Source organism: Haliotis cracherodii, unplaced genomic scaffold (assembly GCF_022045235.1).
Source record: "Haliotis cracherodii isolate W230 unplaced genomic scaffold, xgHalCrac1.p SCAF_26, whole genome shotgun sequence".
NCBI classification, from domain to species: Eukaryota; Metazoa; Mollusca; class Gastropoda; order Lepetellida; family Haliotidae; genus Haliotis; species Haliotis cracherodii.
Window position 1 is genome coordinate 1,803,727 of NW_027266282.1, and position 19,255 is coordinate 1,822,981.

General features: G+C 44.2%; 2 protein-coding genes across 4 annotated transcripts in view; one reads left to right on the forward strand and one right to left on the reverse strand.

The window, feature by feature from the left end:
* LOC139473032 (syntaxin-6-like) overlaps positions 1 to 4,195 on the forward strand; it is a 38,811-nt gene extending 34,616 nt beyond the window's left edge. The window contains exon 8 of one of the 3 annotated variants that reach the window (XM_071255543.1): positions 663 to 4,195. In XM_071255543.1, coding sequence (XP_071111644.1) covers positions 663 to 742 — 80 coding nt within the window. In that variant the 3' untranslated portion in view covers positions 743 to 4,195. The remainder of the gene's footprint in view (positions 1 to 662) is intronic. The other 2 variants (XM_071255544.1, XM_071255545.1) reach the window with 2 other exon arrangements.
* A 1,803-nt stretch (positions 4,196 to 5,998) lies between these two features.
* Positions 5,999 to 7,120, reverse strand: LOC139472925 (uncharacterized). Its single transcript, XM_071255404.1, has one exon. The coding sequence runs from the start codon at positions 7,118 to 7,120 to the stop codon at positions 5,999 to 6,001; it is 1,122 nt and encodes a 373-aa protein (XP_071111505.1).
* Positions 7,121 to 19,255: the final 12,135 nt, after the last annotated feature.

A 19,255-nucleotide genomic window follows, 5' to 3' on the forward strand; every position in this document is an offset into this window, starting at 1 on the left:
AGAGAAGATCCAGGTTTCTTCATGGTGTCACTGTTTGCACTACACATTTTTTAAAGAAAACTATAAAAAATATGGCCAGTGTCACAGATAACACACAGATGCAAGTAGCCCTTCAACCTGATGGCTACAGGCTTTTGTCTGATGGAGGATTCTTCTCATTACCTCAACTGACCACAGAACCCTGTTTTGTCAGCCACCTGACCAACTGTCTCACAATACATGAACAACTTTGGTTTCTGGGTGATAACATGTTTACAAATTAACCAATGGATATCCCTTCATGAACATCAGATAAAACCAATGAGTAGCGTGAAGTAGGTTCAACTTTAAACAATGAGCTTATAATATTACTGATAGGTATTTGATACTCATGAATTTCTGTCAGCAAGGATTAGGTAAGTAATCATGAATGTACAACAAAAGATCAACGTCCATTTTTATGTCACTATGTCATTGGAGGATGCTGCTTCATATATATCATGTATATTGCAACTTTCTCTCTTCTCAACCTTGGATCTGAATGATGTGTAGATTTCAGCACCAAGGGTGAGGGGAGAGAATATATCTAGTGATTTGTGGGAATGTTAATGTGATATTGTTACTTATTGTTCAACCCTCTAGTCCATGTCATGTATGCTTATACAACATTATGTCTTTTTCAGATAGACGGCAATGCTGTGCAATTGTAGTTTTATCAGTTGTTTTAGTGATTGTGATAATACTGTTCTTTGTTCTTGGATGATGGCAGATTATAATCATGTGACAGTCTACCATTCCATATGCAGTGCAAAGTTGTCTTATCAATTGGAAAACTGATAGACAGAGACACTTAGACACTCCTGTATCTTGTCCATGATGTAGATGGAGACAGTGAACAAGATCTACCTGCACATCTTGTCTGTGGTGTAGACTGGTATTCAGAGACAGTGAACAAGATCTACCTGCATATCTTGTCTGTGGTGTAGACTGGTATTCAGAGACAGTGAACAAGATCTACCTGCATATCTTGTCTGTGGTGTAGAGTGGTATTCAGAGACATTGAACAAGATCTACCTGCATATCTTGTCTGTGGTGTAGAGTGGTATTCAGAGACAGTGAACAAGATCTACCTGCATATCTTGTCTGTGGTGTAGACTGGTATTCAGAGACAGTGAACAAGATCTACCTGCATATCTTGTCTGTGGTGTAGACTGGTATTCAGAGACAGTGAATAAGATCTACCTGCATATCTTGTCTGTGGTGTAGACTGGTATTCAGAGACAGTGAACAAGATCTACCTGCATGTCTGTGGAGCCAGCAAAGAACAGCCTTCTCAGTATATCTGGGTGAACAAGGAGTCAGTGAGGCATCTGGTCTGTAGTCACACACATGTCCTGGGATTAACAAGTTGTTCCCAGAGGCTGTTATTCAACCACTGGACTTTTTCATTTAAGACTTTCTCAATTCAGCTTAGTATGTTTGTATCCAATGTTAAAGTTTTGAAAAGGTGAGTTATTTTTTTCTGATCACAGGTCAAAAAGAGGAAAAGGACTTTAAACTAAAAAAATATCTCTGAATTTAAAAAAAAACAAACCTTATTTTTTATCTTTCTTAGACACTTAGATTAATAGATGAGGCCATGCTGTCCCTGCTTTTAACAAGTTGAGACATAAATATATATCTCCTCCATAGACATGTGGAAAATATTTTACTACTTCTCACTTCTAATTGGTTTAATGTTTGTCTGGTACCTATTTTCAGACATTGACTGAAAAATGTTTGTTTACCTGATAACTTGGAAAATTATCTTTACTGCAAGTGTAATGAATAATGAACATGACATGCTCAGAGGGTGATGTGACAAATCAAGAAAGATCATAGGAAGTCAAGGTCCAGGTCTCTGTGAGGTTTTTTTTGTAAAGTATTTGTGTCAGTGTTACCTCACCTGACTGAGAGTCACATGTCCTGGTCTGCTTGTCCCACCTCAACCTCATCGTTGTCGTTTGTAAACATTCACTCCTTACAAACACCTGGACCTGTGTACAACTGGTGAAGCTGACACTTTGCACACTCCAATGACTGAACACCTGAATTTTTTCAACACAAATTTTCTAACTGTCTGCCATGCCAGCCATATTCAAAACCCAATAAAGGCCATTTGGACATCTTCTTATGAAATGTAATACAAGTTGGCATGTGTTTAGCTGGTACTTAAGACAAACTTGCAATATCATGAATTTTGACTTGATTTCACCTTTACAATTTTAACTTGCTTTTAAATGCTCTCCAAAGGTGTTCTCGGCTCTGTGCACATCTCCTATTGAACTGCTGGACTGATGGTGTAACATTTGACATTCCAATTACCTTACAAAGACATTGCATTTTGTTCAAATCATTATGATATTTATGTTTTAATGTAAGAAATATAATTTCACAAAAAGCTTAGACATGTTATTCTCAAGAATAGTTTGCTGTAACCTTGTTTTAATGATAAGCCATGTGATGCAGCTGAGTCTTAGTTCAGTCATCAGTAATAGCACATTGTAGAAATCTCTTATTAAACATGCTTCACATGGAGCATGTTCAAAATGTCATTGTTTTCCAAACCAGCCAAGACTTTGGTGTGTTCCATTTTAATGGAAATGTTGATTGGCCGGCAATGCAAGCCATTATGAAAGTGCCATGCTGTTTACTTGTGTTCTGATATGCAGCTTCATCACACAGCCATTCAACCTTCCACCTCAACATGTTCAACAAGAGGTGTCACAAATACTGACATACATTATCTGGTAATTTCGTTACAAATGTTGGTTTTGCAATTTACAAACCCTTTAAGTTGATATATACCATCTGTGAGAAGTGACCTAGTTGGGAAAAAAAGAAAGTATATGTTTGAAAGGGTAGTTTACTTGAGGATTGTTTCTATGTCCAAACAGATGTCAGAGAATCAAGCGACTTTTATTAATATAGCCACTGACAATATGTCTTGTAAACATATGAAAACTAGATTATTTTCTGACATTTTTCAGTGTCAAATATCTTGTGTATAACAATATTCTATTTTAAATGCAATTGTTACACATTCTATGTAATGATCTTGTTCTTCTATATTGCATATTTAATTTCATTCTATATATAGACAGTAGTTTGTGTTGGATATAGGGAAACCAATTAGCTATGAATATGGTATAAATTGTTGAGTGCTTGCATTGCATAGATGTTTACAAATAGTTTTCAAAGTGGTAAACAGATGGTAAACTGTTAAACATAACAGATCCTCTTAACGTACAAAACTTAGGGAAGAGCTGAGGGACACAATAATTGTGACTTGTATTATACTCACAGTCACACTTGTTTAAATTGGATTATATTGGTTAATGCCAGGGCAGTGTTCATTACTCAGTTATCTCTCAGAGTCTTAACAAACTAGCCAAGGTCTGTTAGTATTTGCAATTCACTCAACAGATAACGGCTGCACTGACCATCATGGCCAACACTGTGGACTCGAAGGATAATGATGATAATGATGATCTTGACACTAATGATCTATGTCCTCTGTTGCACGAGTCTCAAGACACAAGATTTACCTGTTATTTCATTGACATTACACTCTGTTTCTCAGACAATTTCTAAAAAAAATTCAAGAGTTAACACAATGACAAATTACAGGTCCTGATCAACCTTATGTTAGAATAGGTCGCGTGAAATGGATATATATGTGTACTGTGAACGTCAAATGTTCAAAATGTAAGCAATTTAGTGCCAAGAAAACCTTTTTTTCTATTCCTCTCCTATTACTCTTGCCTTGTGAAGCTATGTGCTTGTACGCAGAATAATTATTCAAGCAAGCCATATTGACAATACCTTTTCACCCCTTACAAAGTAAAATAATTTGTTTTCCATATTATTATTTATCCCCCTATTGGTGGTACATGTTTATGCCAGAGTCTTCAGTCACTAAGTAATATCTACGATATCTTAGTTAATATGTTGCGTGGACACATCATACCAGAGGAGCCATGGCACTTTTCCCTTTTACTTATTATTTTAGATGGTTTTATGACTTGTATGCCTTCTGAGGTTGTGGTTACTCCTCTTAAGAAGTTTTTGAAACAGTATCAGGACATTGTTCATCTAGGATTGCATTAAACAAAGATAACTTGAATATGTATTTGTGCTATTTATCATTGCCCAATAAATGTAAATGTTTTTCTTCTGTCTTTTGTCATGGGATCTGTGTTTATGGACTTCAAACAAAGATTGGCGCAGACCACATGTTTTGAGAAGAAGTTTTACAAGATATCTATGACACAGACATACCTACAATTTGAACACATGATGCATGGTTACCTGTTCCTTTTCAAAATATACATTGCAAAAACCATAAAGAATATCATAGTGTTTTTTTAGACGTTGTGTCGGCTATCAACCGCTCAAATTGTTTAGCTCGCCTAACTGGAAGGCAAGTGAGTTTATATCCTGAAACCACTGGACCAACGCTAATGACAGCCTCTGTAAACAACATCTCCTGAAACCACTGGACCAAAGCTAGTGACAGCCTCTGTAAACAACATCTCCTGAAACCACTGGACCAACGCTAGTGACAGCCTCTGTAAACAACATCTCCTGAAACCACTGGACCAATGCTAGTGACCGCCTCTGTAAACAACATCTCCTGCAACCACTGGACCAACGTCATTATTATTCAAAATGTCATGAAATTTGGCCTATATGTACTTAGTTGTGGGGCTCAGCATAAATGTTCTTATTGTTTGGCGATAGATTAAGTTTTGACTTTTATTTGACCTTTTTGAACATCATCTCTTCAGAAAAACACTTGACCAATGAAACTGAAACTTCACATGCTTGTTTCAAGGTATGAATTTTTAATTTGTTCAATAGTTTGGATCTGATTTTCAATATTGCTGCAATAACCGCTATTTTAGATACCTTATATAGTATTAGAAAATGACATATTCTCCTTGGAAGGTATACAAGTTGTGCATTGCAAAACCGTTCTAAAATTGAAACAACAAAAGAAACCTCACTCAGTTGCAAGATTTCAGTTGGATTCAGATCCAGATCAGATAAGACCATGAGAACTCAGTCCGTATCTTGTGTAACCATCATGGGCCTTGATTACAGCCATACATCTTGTGTACATATGTTCTTGGTGTAGGGTGGTAAACTGCTCTCGTTTTCCTTGGTACAATCGAGCATGCTCTTTCTACCAAATTTTCAAAAAGCATCATACGACGTATGCCCAGATGTTGTTTGATAAAGTTAACAACATTCAAGGCCTCAATAAAACTTTCAAGAAGTTTTATGCAAGAGGACATTTCCAAATTTGAGGTAAAATTTCTGGTGTCCTATTTCGCCATGATATGTCAAAGATTGCTGAAGCGTTGACCAACAACACGGACATGCCTGGTGTCCTTAAGCCATTATATGTCAAAGATTGCACAACAGCAGACATGCCGAGGTGTACTATGTACTGCAGATGGTGTGACGTGCCGAGGTGTACTGCAGATGGTGTGACATGCCGAGGTGTACTGTGTACTGCTGGTGGGACATGCCGAGGTGTACTGTGTACTGTGCACTCAGGCTGGTGTGACATGCCGAGGTGTACTGCAGATGGTGTGACGTGTCGAGGTGTACTGCAGATGGTGTGACATGCCGAGGTGTACTGTGTACTGCTGGTGGGACATGCCGTGGTGTACTGTGTACTGTGTACTGCAGCTGGTGGGACATGCCGAGGTGTACTGCAGATGGTGTTACATGCCGAGGTGTACTGTGTACTGTGCACTCAGGCTGGTGTGACATGCCGAGGTGTACTGCAGATCGTGTGACATGCCGAGGTGTACTGTGTACTGTGCATTCAGCCAGATGGGACATGCCAAGGTGTACTGCAGATCCTGTGACATGCCGAGGTGTACTTCAGATGGTGTTACATGCCGAGGTGTACTGTGTACTGTGCACTCAGGCTGGTGTGACATGCCGAGGTGTACTGCAGATGGTGTTACATGCCGAGGTGTACTGTGTACTGTGCATTCAGCCTGATGGGACATGCCAAGGTGTTCTGCAGATCGTGTGATATGCCGAGATGTAGTGTGTACTGAGGCTGGTGTAACATGCCGAGGTGTACTGTGTACTGCAGCTGGTGGGACATGTTGAGGTGTACTGTGTACTGCGTCTGGTGGGACATGTCAAGGTGTACTGTGTACTGCGGCTGGTGTGACATGCCAAGGTGTGCTGTGTAATGCGGCTGATGGGGCTTGCTAAGGTGTACTTGGGCTGGTGGGACATGCCGAGGTGTACTGTTTACTGAGTACTGCCGCTGGTGGGACATGCCGAGGTGTACTGTGTACTGTGGCTGGTGGGATATGCCGAGGTGTACTGTGTACTGCAGCTGGTGGGACATGCCAAGGTGTACTGTGTACTGCGGCTGGTGTGACATGTCGAGGTGTACTGTGTACTGCCACTGGTGGGACATGCCGAGGAGTACTGTGTACTGTGGCTGGTGGGACATGCCGAGGTGTACTGTGTACTGTGTACTGTGGCTGGTGGGACATGCTGAGGAGTACTGTGTACTGTGGCTGGTGGGACATGTCAAGGTGTACTGTGTACTGCGGCTGGTGGGACATGCCGAGGAGTACTGTGTACTGTGGCTGGTGGGACATGTCAAGGTGTACTGTGTACTGCGGCTGGTGGGACATGCTGAGGTGTACTGTGTACTGTGTACTGCGGCTGGTGGGACATGCGGAGGTGTACTTGGGCTGGTGGGACATGCAGAGGTGTACTGTGTACTGTGTACTGCCGCTGGTGGGACATGCCGAGGTGTACTTGGGCTGGTGGGACATACTGAGGTGTACTGTGTACTGTGTACTGCCGCTGGTGGGACATGCCGAGGTGTACTTGGGCTGGTGGGACATACTGAGGTGTACTGTGTACTGTGTACTGCGGCTGGTGGGACATGCCGAGGTGTACTTGGGCTGGTGGGACATGCTGAGGTGTACTTGGGCTGGTGGGACATGCTGAGGTGTACTAGATACTGCGGCTGGTGGGACATGTCAAGGTGTACTGTGTACTGCCACTGGAGGGAGATGCCGAGGTGTACTGTATACTGAGGCTGGTAGGTCATGTTGAGGTGTACTGCAGCTGATGTAACATGTTGAGGTGTACTGTGTACTGCGGCTGGTGTGACATGCCGACGTGTACTGTGTACTGAGGCTGGTGTGACATGCCGACGTGTACTGTGTACTGAGGTTGGTGGGACATGCTGAGGTGTACTGTGTGCTGAGGTTGGTGGGACATGCTGAGGTGTACTGTGTACTGAGGTTGGTGGGACATGCTGAGGTGTACTGTGTACTGAGGTTGGTGGGACATGCTGAGGTGTACTGTGTACTGAGGTTGGTTGGACATGCTGAGGTGTACTGTGTACTGAGGTTGGTGGGACATGCTGAGGTGTACTGTGTACTGAGGTTGGTGGGACATGCTGAGGTGTACTGTGTACTGAGGTTGGTGGGACATGCTGAGGTGTACTGTGTACTGAGGTTGGTGGGACATGCTGAGGTGTACTGTGTACTGAGGTTGGTGGGACATGCTGAGGTGTACTGTGTACTGAGGTTGGTGGGACATGTTGAGGTGTACTGCAGCTGATGTGTCATACAACATCATTTACGTATGAACTTGGCGAGTTATTTAAACCAAACTACAAACATTCTGTGTGTCCCAGTGTCTCCTACCATCTGCCAATACTATGTCCTACCCATTATGATGGCGTTATTGATTCTCACGGCAATGTCGTGCATTACCCTATACCCTGCACACACTAGCCCTGTGCCCCATGTATATCTCCAGCGAGAAGTGAAGAAGAAAGGTGTATTGATTGTTTCCTGGCCCCTGCCTCCTTGTGACATATATGCCATGAGCATCTAGAAAGAAAAGCCTGTACGAGCATAGCTGGTGAATGTACGTATCGTCTATTGTAAAGGACGTCATTGATACTATGCCGTCACTACTCTGGCTCACCGTGACACCATGATTTGATATCAAAATGTTGTCATTGACCACTGGAATATATAGTGAGAATACTGATAATCATAATACATGGTAAAACTAATTCCCATGGCTGACGTCAAGGTGGAAATTGTTATCAAACTATCGGCACAGTGTATAACAGAGTAATTAGGTCGAAGGCAACTTAAGTGATGTAAGTTAACATCGATACCGCCCATCTCTGTAGCATAAATATAGCAGATTTGCAACATAATCTGTTCACCATTTATTCTCATCCATTAACATCTTGTTGAGGAGACAAGGTGGTATCCATTGAGACAAAAATCAGAAATACCTTTGATTTCAAAACAACATATCTAGATTTGCCCCCTTATCTAAGAACTCTGAAATGTGAGAAGGTAAAAATAGTCTCGTATCACTATTGCCATTGTGGTCCAACTGTTGCAGTAGCATTGCAATAGTCTTTTAATTTGCAATAGTTATAATGCTATTAACATGCACCACTCCCTATCAATGTAGTTACGTAATAGTGCAAGCATATGGGTAGAGATGGTTTAACACATACACTCGAAGGCAATTCCCCTAGGAGCGACGCGCTGTCCCTCTATATTTCAGGATGTCACTGGTCACCGAGACTGTCCCTCTATATTTCAGGATGTCACTGGTCACCGAGACTGTCCCTTAATATTTCAGGATGTCACTGGTCACCAAGACTGTCCCTTTATATTTCAGGATGTCACTGGTCACCAAGACTGTCCCTCTGTATTTCAGGATGTCACTGGTCACCAAGACTGTCCCTTTATATTTCAGGATGTCACTGGTCACCAAGACTGTCCCTCCATATTTCAGTATGTCACTGGTCACCAAGACTGTCCCTTGTTATTTCAGGATCTTACTGGTCACCGAGATTTCCCTCGAAATTTCAGGATGACACTGTCGCTCGTTATTTCAGGATGTCACTGGTCACCGAGACTGTCCCTCGTTATACCAAGATGTCACTAGTCACCAAGATTGTCCCTCGTTATTTCAGGATGTCACTGGACACCGATATTGTCCCTCGTTATACAAAGTACCACTGGACACCAATATTGTCCCTCGTTATACCAAAATGTCACTGGTCACCGAGAGTGTCCCTCGTTATTTCAAGATGTCACTGGTCACCTAAACTCTCCCTCGTTATTTCAAGATGTCCCTAACGATGAGATTGTCCCTTGCAATTTCAGGATGACACTGTCCCTCGTTATTTCAGAATGTCACTGGTCACCAAGACTATCCCTCGTTATTTCAGAATGTCACTGGTCACCAAGACTGCCCCTCTTTACACCAAGATGTCGCTGGTCACCGCGACTGTCCCTCGTTATTTCAAGATGTCACTGGTCACCAAGACTGTCCCTCGTTATTTCAAGATGTCGCTGGTCACCGCGACTGTCCCTCGTTATTTCAAGATGTCGCTGGTCACCGCGACTGTCCCTCGTTATTTCAGGATGTCACTGGTCACCGCGACTGTCCCTCGTTATTTCAGTATGTCACTGGTCACCAAGACTGTCCCTCGTTATTTCAGGATCTCACTGGTCACCGAGAGTATCCCTCGTTATTTCAGAATGTCACTGGTCACCGAGACTATCTCTCCTTATTTCAGTATGTCACTGGTCACCAAGACTGTCCCTCGTTATACCAAGATGTCACTGGTCACCAAGACTGTCTCGTTATTTCAGGATGTCATTGGTCACCGAGAGTATCCCTCGTTATTTCAGAATGTCACTGGTCACCGAGACTATCTCTCCTTATTTCAGTATGTCACTGGTCACCAAGACTGTCGCTCGTTATACCAAGATGTCACTGGTCACCGAGACTGTCCCTCGTTACACAAAGATGTCACTGGTCACCAAGACTGTCTCTCGTTATTTCAGGATGTCACTGGTCACCGAGACTGTCTCTCCATATTTCAGGATGTCACTGGACACTGAGAGTATCCCTCGTTATTTCAGTATGTCACTGGACACTGAGAGTATCCCTCGTTATACCAAGCACCACTAGACACCAAGACTGTCCCTCGTTATTTCAGGATGTCACTGGACACCGAAATTGTCTCTCGTTATATCAGTATGTCACTGGTCACCGAGATTGTCCCTTTATATTTCAGGATGTAGCTGGACACGGTGACTATCCCTCGTTATACCAAGATGCCGCTTGTCACCGAGACTGTCCCTTGTTACACCAAGATGTCACTGGTCACCGAGACTGTTCCTCGTTATTCCAGGATGTCACTGGTCACCAAGACTGTCCCTCGTTATTCCAGGATGTCACTGGTCACCAAGACTGTCCCTCGTTATTTCAGGAGGTCACTGGACACCGAGACTGTCCCTCGTTATTTCAAGATGTCACTGGTCACCAAGACTGTCCCTCGTTATTTCAGGATGTCACTGGACACCGAGACTGTCCCTCGTTATTTCAAGATGTCACTGGTCACCAAGACTGTCCCGCGTTATACGAAGTGTCACTTGACACGGAGACTGTCCCCCATTATTTCAGGTTGTCACCTGATGACTTGAATCCTCACATCTCAAGATATTCCCCTTCTTATAGTACTTCAACTAGATTCGTTTTGGTATGCACTAAGAGCATGTCTTCGGTTCTGACTTAAACGAGAATCATTGTTACTGCGACATTTTCCCAGGACAATCCAACAGACAAGCCACAACATTGGAACGGCCGTTTAATGTAATAAACCTTATAATACTTCCTTCTATACTAAACATGACATTTTGGAAGTTGTTTACAAGTTGATATATTTTTACCATTTCACATATATTGATATTCCTCTGGAAAAAATGGGCTCCTGTAATCGTATAGTCTGACTGATCACGTGACGGTATGCGTGGCAGGCGGTGTGCAGGGGTTGGTTGTTGTCCACGTCATTGTCGTGGCTTGCTCTGACTGTGGTAAGTACTGTAGGCGCATTGCTGTATTCGTTTTCAGAAAGGTTATCCAAATCTATACATACAAGGCTACCAACACGGGTTTTTCGAGGTTATTGAGTAGAAGTGTAGGTAGTAGTTTGGTATCCGAGGGTTTCTGTGTTAGCATATGCATAGCTTCGTTATTCTAATCTTTACTGTTTTGGTAGTCTTCATGTCTAAGAAACTATTTATTATTATCCTATGTTAGTATGCCTCATCGTATAAACTATTGTTATGTCAGTCCATTGGTTCTGTTTCACGTGTGCCCTGTTCTCTGCAAAGTCAACTTACGTTCTTCGAATGAAACTCAATATGATGTGTATCAATTATGTAGGTGATGAGCGGCAACTTCAAATGTCAGGGTAGCATCTGTTACTTGATCAATAAAATGGTTTGACAGGAGCCATGGAACCCGGGTAAGACCGACTGGTCTGTACTGCAGGAATGTCACAGGAATCTTGGTTTATATTGTCTCCACACATATTGCAGGAACAGCGTGCACCAAACTGAATCACTTCTGGATGAAGGACATCTTGTAAATATTAATAAAAGCCTCCTATTTGCTCCTTGACACGAAAAGGTCTCCCCGTCACAGGCAGCTGACACAGGAAGGTCTCCCCGTCACAGACAGCTGACGCAGGAAGGTCTCCCCGTCACAGGCAGCTGACGCAGGAAGGTCTCCCCGTCACAGGCAGCTGACACAGGAAGGTCTCCCCGTCACAGGCAGCTGACACAGGAAGGTCTCCCCGTCACAGACAGCTGTCACAGGAAGGTCTCCCCGTCACAGACAGCTGACGCAGGAAGGTCTCCCCGTCACAGGCAGCTGACGCAGGAAGGTCTCCCCGTCACAGGCAGCTGACGCAGGAAGATCTCCCCGTCACAGGCAGCTGACGCAGGAAGGTCTCCCCGTCACAGGCAGCTGACGCAGGAAGGTCTCCCCGTCACAGGCAGCTGACGCAGGAAGGTCTCCCCGTCACAGACAGCTGACGCAGGAAGGTCTCCCCGTCACAGGCAGCTGACGCAGAAAAGGTCTCCCCGTCACAGACAGCTGACGCAGGAAGGTCTCCCCGTCACAGGCAGCTGACGCAGGAAGGTCTCCCCGTCACAGGCAGCTGACGCAGAAAAGGTCTCCCCGTCACAGGCAGCTGACGCAGGAAGATATCCCCGTCACAGACAGCTGTCACAGGAAGGTATCCCCGTTACAGAGAGCTGACACAGGAAGATATCCCCGTTACAGACAGCTGACACAGGAAAGTCTCCCCGTCACAGACAACAGACTCAGAAAGATATCCCCGTCACAGACAGCTGACGCAGGAAGGTGTCCCCGTCACAGGCAGCTGACACAGGAAGATATCCCCGCCACAGGCAGCTGTCACAGGAAGATATCCCCGCCACAGGCAGCTGTCACAGGAAGGTGTCCCCGTCGCAAACAGCTGAGAAAGGAAGGTTCCCCCGTCACAGACAGCTGACGCAGGAAGATACCCCCGTCACAGACAGCTGACGCAGGAAGGTTTCCCCGTCACAGACAGTTGACACAGGAAGATATCCCCGTCACAGACAGCTGACGAAGAAAGATATCCCCGCCACAGACAGCTGACGCAGGAAGATATGCCCGTTATAGACAGCAGACTCAGGAAGGTACCCCCGTCACAGACAGCTGTCACAGGAAGGTTCCCCCGTCACAGACAGCTGACGCAGGAAGGTATCCCCGTCACAGACAGCTGACGAAGGAAGATATCCCCGCCACAGACAGCTGTCACAGGAAGGTTCCCCCGTCACAGACAGCTGACGCAGGAAGATATCCCCGTCACAGACAGCTGACATAGGAAGATATCCCCGTCACAGATAGCTGACACAGTAAGGTATCCCCGTCACAGACAGCTGGCAGAGGAAGGTATCCCCGTCACAGACAGCTGACACAGGAAGGTATCCCCGTCGCAGACAGCTGACACAAGAAAGTCTCCCGGTCACAGACAGCTGACGCAGGAAGGTATCCCCGTCACAGAGAGTTGACACAGTAAGATATCCCCGTCGCAGACTGCTGACACAGGAAGATATCCCCGTCACTGAGAACTGACGCAGGAAGATATCCCCGTCACAGACAGCTGACACAGGAAGATAGCCCCGTCGCAGACAGCTGACACAGGAAGATAGCCCCGTCGCAGACAGCTGACACAGGAAGGTATCCCCGTCGCAGACAGCTGACATAGGAAGATATCCCCGTCACTGGGAACTGACGCAGGAAGATATCCCCGTCACAGACAGCTGACACAGGAAGATAGCCAAGTCGCAGACAGCTGACATAGGAAGATATCCCCGTCACAGACAGCTGACACAGTAAGGTATTCCCGTCACTGAGAACTGACGCAGGAAGATATCCCCGTCACAGACAGCTGACACAGGAAGATATCCCCGTCACTGGGAACTGACGCAGGAAGATATCCCCGTCACAGACAGCTGACACAGGAAGATAGCCAAGTCGCAGACAGCTGACATAGGAAGATATCCCCGTCACAGACAGCTGACACAGTAAGGTATTCCTGTCACTGGGAACTGACGCAGGAAGATATCCCCGTCACAGACAGCTGACGCAGGAAGATATCCCCGTCACAGACAGCTGACACAGGAAGATAGCCCCGTCACAGACAGCTGACACAGTAAGGTATTCCCGTCACTGAGAACTGACACAGTAAGATACCCCCGTCACTGAGAACTGACACAGTAAGATATCCCCGTCACGGGCATTTGACACATGAAGGTCTCCTGGTTTCAGACAAACTTACCATACATACGGAGGAAATAGATATTGATTACGATACATAAAATCTAGCAATACGTTTGCGTAGCCTTTTGACAAGACATACAATACCACGTCACAATATCTTACCTCACTTGCTTGTCATGTAGCACAGTCAAAATATGATTTGACCCAAAAGAAATTGCAACAGAAACAATTTTACCTGCATATAACTTGGATTAACTCACAAAACAACATATCAAAAGTTTACCAAAATTGGAGTGGAACAGTGCCCAATTTGCATAATTTGAAAATGGCCGCCATTCAAACTAATTTTGGTTAATGGTTGGGTAATGTCTAAGTGCCTAATTTGCATAAATTCAATTTTTTTGAAACCATCATTTTTTAGTATATCTTCGTAGGTGATGATGGCAGAGATGTAATTCAGGTGTCTACCCCCATTGTTTTCAGTGTCAAAGAATTCAATTATAAATGATATTGTAATAGTTGGATCATTTCTTTATGCCTAATTTGCATAAATTCAAAATGGTGGCCATTTTGAACCCATTAACTATATATTAGGATCTGATACTGGCTGAGACCTAATTCTGGTGTCTGTACACATGTCTTTTTGTCAAAGATTCCAAGTTTAACAGTATTCATGTAATTTGTTCATTTCATAATGTTTAATTTGCATAAATTTCAACTGACAGCCATTTTGAAACCACCTCTGACTGTAATGTTTCAGTATCTAACACTGGTAGATTCTTATTTGTGGTCTCTGCACCTCATTTACAGGGTCAAACAAGCCTTAATGATAGTACTTTAGTAGTGAGGCATTATGGTACACCTCCTTTCAATTTCTCCGATACTGTATCAGCTTATTGCATGTTTTATTCACCAATGTCATCTCCAGTTTCTTCAGGGACTGCGCTGACATTTTTACACACACCTCTACACACGTCACATCCGTTGGTACACTCAAGACTATTTGCTCTGCAGGTACACTGCCTGTTGCTACAAGATGTTTTGCACTTGCACCTTATTGCATTCAGGAGATGTTTAGTGGCTGCTTTTTTGTCTGTAAGAATAGGAATGTCCTTCCCAGCTTTCTCACACCAACCCCACTCAGTAAGTTTACATCTCATCTCCGTCCCCCGTCCACTGCTGTACTTGCAAGTAGACGCGCATACCATACAGCTGCTGTTGAGGAAGGACTTCTGCTTTCACTTCTGCTTCTGCTTTGTTGTACTACTGCCGACCTTCTGCTGGATTCGCTGGAGGTGAAGAAAATCCAACTTATCATCAGGTTTGACTTTGTACAAGGTAGCAAGTGCTTTCTCACCTGCAGCTATAATATCTGCCGTGGTGCTGTTTGGATTTCCAAATCTCTCAGCTACCATACTGCTAACATATCTCATTATACACTGAAAGGCAAAAGAAACGTCATGTGGATGTATCATATAAAAAATCTTTATTTTCAAATGCTTATATATGTAAATAAAGACATCCGAGAAAGTCAGTGTTTGACCCACATGAAATTAACAGTCTGGGGAATGTTTTTGCGAATTGTGAATTTGGGGAGGCACGAGAAGACATCACAGCTGGGGGGAGTTCAAAATCAGTACCTGGTGTGGCAGCCACGGGCGTTGACTACAGCCACACATCTCCTGTACATGGAGTGGACTAGCCTGTTGATGAAGGCCATTGGGATATGGGCTCATATCCTCAGGAACGCTACAAGCAGTTCTGCTGCGGTCGTCGTTGAGTCGGCGTTGGATCTGCAAGGCGTTGGATCTCATCCCACAAGTGTTCAATGGGACTCAAATCCAGACTGAGGGGAGGCCAAGGCATGATTTGGATGTCGTGCTGCTGGAGGAAGTCCCTGGTGACTCTGGCAGTGTGGGGACGGGCGTCGTCTTGCTGAAAGGTGTGGTTTTGATGACGGGGGGAAAAAAGGCACGATATGGGGTCTGAGGTCTTGGTCAATGTAGTGGAGATTTGTGATGCCATTATTTTGAAAGATCGCAGGTCCCAATCTCTGGTTCAGTCCAATTCCAGCCCAAACCATGATGCTTGGGCCAACCCACAGGTCTCGTTCCATAACACAGGCATCAGCCTAACGTTCGCCCCTTCTTCGCCAGACCCTGACTCTGCCATCCACCGTTGAAACAAAGTTGCGACTTTCATCAGTGGAGATGATTCTTCTCCATTGCTGTTGACTCCAATTTTGATGCTGCCTGGCCCATTGCAGTCGGGCCTATCAGTGACGATCTCTCAGGATGGGTACACGAGCAGGACGGTGGCACGAGATGTTGTTGGCAGTTAGGCGATGTCGGACTGTACGATCACTGATGGCGGGCTGGTGATAGCCAATGGTTTGCCCAGCTGTTTCAGTGGCCATTCGGAATCGGTTCTGCAGATGCTTGCGTATCATGAACCGATCTTGTCTGGGAGTAGTGACTCTAGGACGACCACTGCGCGTTCGGTCCATATGATTCTGTGAAGCAAAGCTCCTCCATCTAGGACATACTGCACATCTCCAGGCGGTGTGGACATTCTTGAGGCATCAGACTCAGACTCAGCAAGTTGAACCTTTTTTGCTGGGCATGGAGTGCACGTATTCTGGAAGAGCGCTGGCGCATAACTACATACTCATATTGGAATGCTTCTGAATGCTGCTGTTTTGACGTGTTCCAAATGTTATAAGTCTCTGAAGGAGCAGCTGGAGAATTGAACAATTCCCTCTTTTGTTTTTACTGCACTGCTATCAGACAAGATGCCAGCTTGATCCTTCCTCCTGAATGTATATTCTGCATTACGTTTTCCAACCATATCATGCAAGATCTTCTCTCCCACCTGTCTTGCAAAATCCACATCGACAGTGTCATCAGCTGTTACACCAGTCACAATACTGTGCAGCATTGGATTCTTATCAAAGGGGTTTCTTGGTGTTAAGATGTTCAGAAGCCCTTTTGCCTCGGACATATCCTTCTTCTGTCTTGCCTCGGACACATCCTTGTGTTGGCCCTTCTTCTTTTTTTGCTCTCATCCTGCTGCTCACTGGTCATGTACTTTACCGATGTGAACTCCTGCACTGCCAAGTTGACATAATAACAGCCATACTAAATGCTGTGTCTCAGTCATACCACGACCTCTTGTAAGGCCACCAGTAGTACTTCTCAACAGTACCTGTTAAATAAGTAAATCTTCAGAGAGCCCAGCCCAGTATCTATCTGACCTTCTACCTTCGTGGAAGCCATTTTGGAAGTGCTGATAAAAAAGTCTATGCTGTTTCTCAAGGTTTTCCATCTTGCTCAAGTAGATGTGAACAGATTTAGTTGGGTAGATTGGGTAGCCTGCTGCTGCAGCTGCCAGATACGGTAACATATCTTGCATTGATGTCAGATGTAGTTTCCAATTAACAGTCCGTTCAGCTTTGATGAACTGTTGGAGGATGCCTACCATGTCTATATACTGCAGCCACATAATAGCAGTGCTGCTTTCAGTTGTTGATTAATGCCTAGCAGCACCTGAGAATCCTGTAAACTCTCGATGGTAATAGACCCAGCCATCAAGTCATCATAGAGTTTACCAGCAGCTGTTGGGATATCTGGCATTGGTGCATAAGTTCACCTGCAACATCTTCAGTTTCACGTGAAGGATCCGAGGTAGTTCCTTTTTGCTCATCAAATGCTGTAGAATAATCTACATGCATTTGCAGCACGTTCTGCGCCTTACCCCCACCTTCTTCAGATTCTTGATCTTCTTGATCACTGCCCTGATTAACAATACCATCTGGCATTGACACATAGGATGCCTCGGTGGTAACTTGCACAGAATCCAAATCACTTTCACCCGGTGCTTCTGCTGCTGCAGATGTATCTATGCTTTCAGTACCTTTCTGGGCTGTTGTAACACAGAGGTGCAATGCTTAATGCATGAGATACTAGCATAGCATGAGAGGCTCCAACTACAAGTAGGTCGGTTTACCACTTAATGTGTGCTCGATTGTGTTGCTTGCATATATGCCCTCTAGCAATTCTTTGAGACCTGAGTCCTATTGCCCCCACAATGCTCATTTCTGTGTGAAAGCCACCCATTCTAAGTACAATGTACGTGTTCACGTACACCTGCATGCACGTCGCTACATAAGTGCAATAGTTTTTAACTCGACAGTAAATCCCATTTCACCTCACTTCTCCTCTTCGGTTTATAGCTTTTAATGGCATCTTGTTTTGCTGGTCCAACTGCTCTGTTTGCCTCTAAGTTAAGAGACTTTGGCCGTAAGTTCCAAGTTTGTGTGTCTTAGATTTATTTCTGGCTGGAAAGATAGTGGCAACAAGACGATAGAAGGCGCGCACCAGACTGACAAACTTGGTGTCTGCTAGCTCTCAGGTTAAAATCCCGGGCTCATACATCACAAGATCCCTACCTCCGAACTTGCCATTGGCCGTCTTTCCTCCGAAATAACCTCTACCACATCTCGTCATTCTTGATGACATTTTCGGATTTGGGCCTCATTGTGGTTTCAGTGATTTCCAGGAATTGAAACTACCATTGCCCCAACTGTCCATGTCCGATAGTGATAGTGACCGACAGTCTGATATTCTGGGGTAATGTTATCCCCCAAAACAATAGTTTCAGAAATTTGTTGAAGGATTTGCAAAACATGTGCTCAGCCAACTCGTTGTCAATCGATATTTTCTAAATCTTTTCATGTTTTCAATGGTGCTCACGTGCACGGGATTTGATGCACTTCGTCATGTGAGACTCGTTTTATCACAATAAAGAAATTGATTATAGATAAGATTGTCTTGTTTGGGCGCCGCCATTTTCTTTGAAGCAAATGCAAGTGATACAAGAGGTGGAATCTGATTGGTCCATAGGAGAGACATGGAAGGGACATAACTCGTAATAGTCACAGATGGCGCTACGATCGAGCCCAGGAATTCAAGCCTAGTTCAACAGGGGTTGGAAACTGGACTTTTAAAGTCAGTTAACTCTCTTGCCTCGGGAAGATGCAGCTTATCAAACGTGATGAATTTCAATTCAGAACAGCACCATGAATCCGTGAAATCTTGAAATTGACAGGTCAAATCATGCAGATTCCTCGTGTCAACAAAGCCTGCTCGACTACAGCCTAAAAGCGGCTTTTCAGTCATACTCAGTTCCATTGGTAATCATATTGTACCAGCATGCTCATTCCCAGTGAATCTACAGGTTAATGTTGAACCACATCATAGATCGGAGTTGTCATCTTGCTTCATGTAACTTAATTGTCCAAGACAATGTAAACAACAACATTGTCAGCCATTATGAGTTGTGAGGTGTCAGTAACCGTGATTTAGGTCAATTTCTGCCACATCCAAGTTCGGGGTGGAAAGACGTTTATTTTTATTTTTTATTATGTACCGGGGGAAATTGCTAACTAACTAATCAGATTTACACATGTGAAATAAATGTTAATTCATAATGTTTGTTGTAGAAATATATTCGTTTATCATTTTTAAAGCTATTTCTACAACCTGTCACCCCTACACTGGAAATGTCATGTTTG

Bases quoted from the DNA above. Each gene is read 5' to 3' on its own strand.
- LOC139472925 (XM_071255404.1), bottom strand. From the start codon at position 7,120: ATGACCTACCAGCCTCAGTATACAGTACACCTCGGCATCTCCCTCCAG.